Genomic DNA, 3,462 nt, shown 5'->3' on the forward strand with positions numbered 1-3,462 from the left:
TCATTGTGACATAGATGTTGAGTCACAGACGGTTTGGGTGGTTTTGAGAGAGCTGTAGACTTCTTCATCCTTCATAAATAGGTGTAGTGACTGGTAGACTCCATCAGTATCTGCAGGGCCCTGTGAGGACATAATGTGTTTGATTTATGTTATTAGACTCCGACCAAATTGAAATGGTAAAAGAAAACATTCTATCAAAATGTCATTGAAATTGAAAGACAATGCACTGGTGCAACATCTCTCCAAATGGCACAAATTATCAAAGTGATCATTTAAATAATAGTAAGTTTTCTAATTTTGTAGTCCATATCTATATGAAGATATGTGAATTTCTCTCTCTGAGGATCAATGAAGTCATATCTTAGATTCCGCTCATCTTGAGATACAGCTGGTGACACGCACACAATTAAAATGCCAAGTTTTTCATGAGGGGCAGCAGTAAATGTTTTAATCGGGGTACAAAGTCTCTGGGTTTTCTATATAACGCCAGCAGCCCACATTGCACTTCAGGTATTGCAGCTAGACATGTAGTCACTGTGTTGATGACAGTGTTACTATTTACTGCTTGTCTTAAAAAGAGAAGGTACAGATGAAAAAAATAAAATAAAATGCACATTTTACATGAAGACATTTGAGAGATGAACCTTGTTTTGCTTGAGGAAAGCACATTTGGCTTCCAGTGCAATGAGTGATGTTAATAAAATAAGTCAAGGTGTCCAGCTACGACAGGTCTTATTTCAAGGAATTCTTGTTTTGTGTAGTAAATTCAATCATAAACCAACTGACAGTCAACACAAGGAATGGATTAATTTAAATTATTCCTATTTCTAGATAACAAGGCTCCACACAGACCAAAGCCTGAATAGTCTGGCTAACTGATTTTGAACCTATGACTTTGAAGCCGCCACACCAGCTGATGGCTGGTAATGTTCTTCTACAGATGTGCTGTAGGACACGTTGGACAAAATCGTGCAAACAAGCAGGAGGGACGTCACAGCCGTGACAGAGAGTGATCTACAAATATGTTAAACCTGTGTCACAGGTACAAATGGATCCTCAAATACATCACTTTACATGCATTTTTGTGGTGAAACCTTTTACATTTGTAAAACCTTTAACATATTTATGTGAAAGTAAAATGTGTTTACAGAGTAAATTTATGCATATTTGCAAATCGCTCTGTATTTTTGTGGATATGACTTTGCACAGCACAAAAAAGTACATTACAACTATTAAAGCCCAATAAAATCTTCCATACTGCTGAACCCAAGAATCTCACAGATCCGCATGCAGCTGGAGACACTGTGAACAGTGGACACTGTAAAATACCTCCTTCAATGACACATTTGACCAATAATGCTAGTGAGACATGTAGTTGTTGCAGCATCTTGCAAATGTTAAACATATTGGTGCATTTGAGACTTTCACTCTCACAGACATTGTAAAAAAGCAATAACATTGAAAAAAAAAATCTTTTTCAAAGACTTGATCTACTCCATCCTGAACTGCATGAACATGAGACACAAGAAAAGAAAACAAGGGGCAGTATTTAAGCATCGGTGTGGGAGATCCAGCAAGAAACATCAAACACGTGGTTTAAGATTGAAAATGGCAAAACTCACCTCTCCTGCGTCTGGTTGCTGGGTGTTAACAATCACTGAAAAACATGCAGGGAAGCATTTACTTATCTCACCGACCAAAATAATGGTCATTGGATGGATACTGTATGTGATAGATTACATAATGGTACAGTGACGTTCCTGGATGTTTTGGTGTCCTACAGGCAAACTCAGCACTTTTCATAACGATTTTACCGCACTTATTGTAATGAGTTATGTTGCCATACCATGCAGTGCTAATCTCAATCCCAGTTTATTCAAGTATTTATAGAAGAACTGATATTAAAAGTTCTATCCTTGCATATCCAACATTATTACTCTTTTAGATTTAGAGCCTCATTATGGGGGGTAAAACATTTGTCGCCTATACCATTAACCACTGCTGTATACATTTGGTTTGTGTGTCTTACTTTGTTGTTTCTTGATCACCTTCCTGGTAAGCATCAGTGCAGCCACCACTAAGATTATTATCAAAATGAAACCTGCAATCAAATATGGTCCATGGCCTGGCCAAAGAGAGAAAAAGGAGAAAGATTAGCAGGTTGATCATACTTTAAACTGCAGCTCTCTCCTCACAGAGGTAAGTCAATACCACTAATTTCTGAATGACCTGACACCTGTCAGAGGAGAGGAAATAACATGGAAACGTTTTGCTTTTATGCATCTGGTCATTGGTGTCATCTTCTTTCCTGTTAAATATATAAATAAAATTGTTCATGTGACACGTTCAGATGAGAGGTCTTCATACCAGCTCCTTGTGCTGCTGATGCAGGAGTTGTTGTAGAATGGATGATGGATGATGTGGAAGCATCAGGAATGATATCTGTGCTGCTTGAAGACACCGTGGAGCTGGTTACATCAAATGCTTTTGGAGTTGTCTTGGGACCTGAACACTCAGCAGAAAATAACAGACAGTATATCATAATCAACTATTTGGATATTTGGACAGTTATTACTTTTCACAAAGGAGAGGTTTTTTTTTTGTTTGTTTTTTTTGAAGAAAGTAATAAAAAGCATAAACTTACCATCTGTAACTTTAAGATTCATCTCTATCAGTGCATCACGGCCAAACCTCTCTACTCCACAATAATATCTCTTTGAGTCTGACTTTTGGAGATTAGTGAAGGTGACAAATGCATCTGCTGCACTGTTAAATAACTGTATCCCATTCCTGTGTTTAGTCTGTCCAATGGCTGCTTTGACGATGATGTGTTTGTCTGTCAAGCATGGAGCTTCACAGAAGTACTTAACGTTAGATTTTACATCAGTGAAAGTGTTCCAGTCGGAGCATTTGATCGTCACATTTTGCCCAACATGTCCCTTTATGTTGAGGTACTTCATCCCCACAACAGTCAGAGCTACAAGCAGACATAAAGGAAACATTGTCATTATGTCAATTCATAAACAAATTCAGATATGCACACATCTGCACACACAATGAATAAATTACTTATTTTGCAAAAAAAAAATCATCTAACAGCTGCAGCATTTACAGACAAGTTACAGTAAGTGTGATTATAAAGGAGATAAACTCACCAGAAAGAAGACAAGAGTACGCATAAAATGTTATCATAGTGAAAATAAAGTGCAAGTAAGTGGACAGGAATCATCAGGTCAACCCAACCACAGGCTTTTATTCAAGACTTCCCCTTCCCTTTCCTCTTGCCCCTTCAGAAGCCGAGGCTCCTCCCTTTCCTTTGAACACACACACACACACACACACACACACACACACACACACACACACACACACACACACACACACACACACACACACACACACACACACACACACACACACACACACACACACACACACACGTCAATGTTTAACATTCCAACT

At 38.2% G+C, this 3,462-nt stretch overlaps 1 protein-coding gene across 1 annotated transcript; it reads right to left on the reverse strand.

The window, feature by feature from the left end:
• Positions 1-3,192, reverse strand: LOC139336836 (CMRF35-like molecule 1). Its single transcript, XM_070971107.1, has 6 exons — positions 3,156-3,192; positions 2,647-2,977; positions 2,368-2,519; positions 2,030-2,125; positions 1,623-1,657; positions 1-120 (listed from the first exon to the last, which is right to left on the reverse strand). The coding sequence occupies exons 1-6, from the start codon at positions 3,190-3,192 to the stop codon at positions 1-3; spliced, it is 771 nt and encodes a 256-aa protein (XP_070827208.1).
• Positions 3,193-3,462: the final 270 nt, after the last annotated feature.

Source organism: Chaetodon trifascialis, chromosome 2 (assembly GCF_039877785.1).
Source record: "Chaetodon trifascialis isolate fChaTrf1 chromosome 2, fChaTrf1.hap1, whole genome shotgun sequence".
Taxonomy (NCBI): Eukaryota; Metazoa; Chordata; class Actinopteri; order Chaetodontiformes; family Chaetodontidae; genus Chaetodon; species Chaetodon trifascialis.

Excerpts from the sequence above, each read along its gene's own strand:
- LOC139336836 (XM_070971107.1), bottom strand. The coding sequence starts at position 3,192 with ATGATAACATTTTATGCGTACTCTTGTCTTCTTTCTG. Across the intron at positions 2,520-2,646 it reads ATGAATCTTAAAGTTACAGA|TGCTGAGTGTTCAGGTCCCA; the intron begins TGGTAAGTTTAT and ends TCTGTTATTTTC. Across the intron at positions 121-1,622 it reads AGCAACCAGACGCAGGAGAG|GGCCCTGCAGATACTGATGG; the intron begins GTGAGTTTTGCC and ends ATGTCCTCACAG.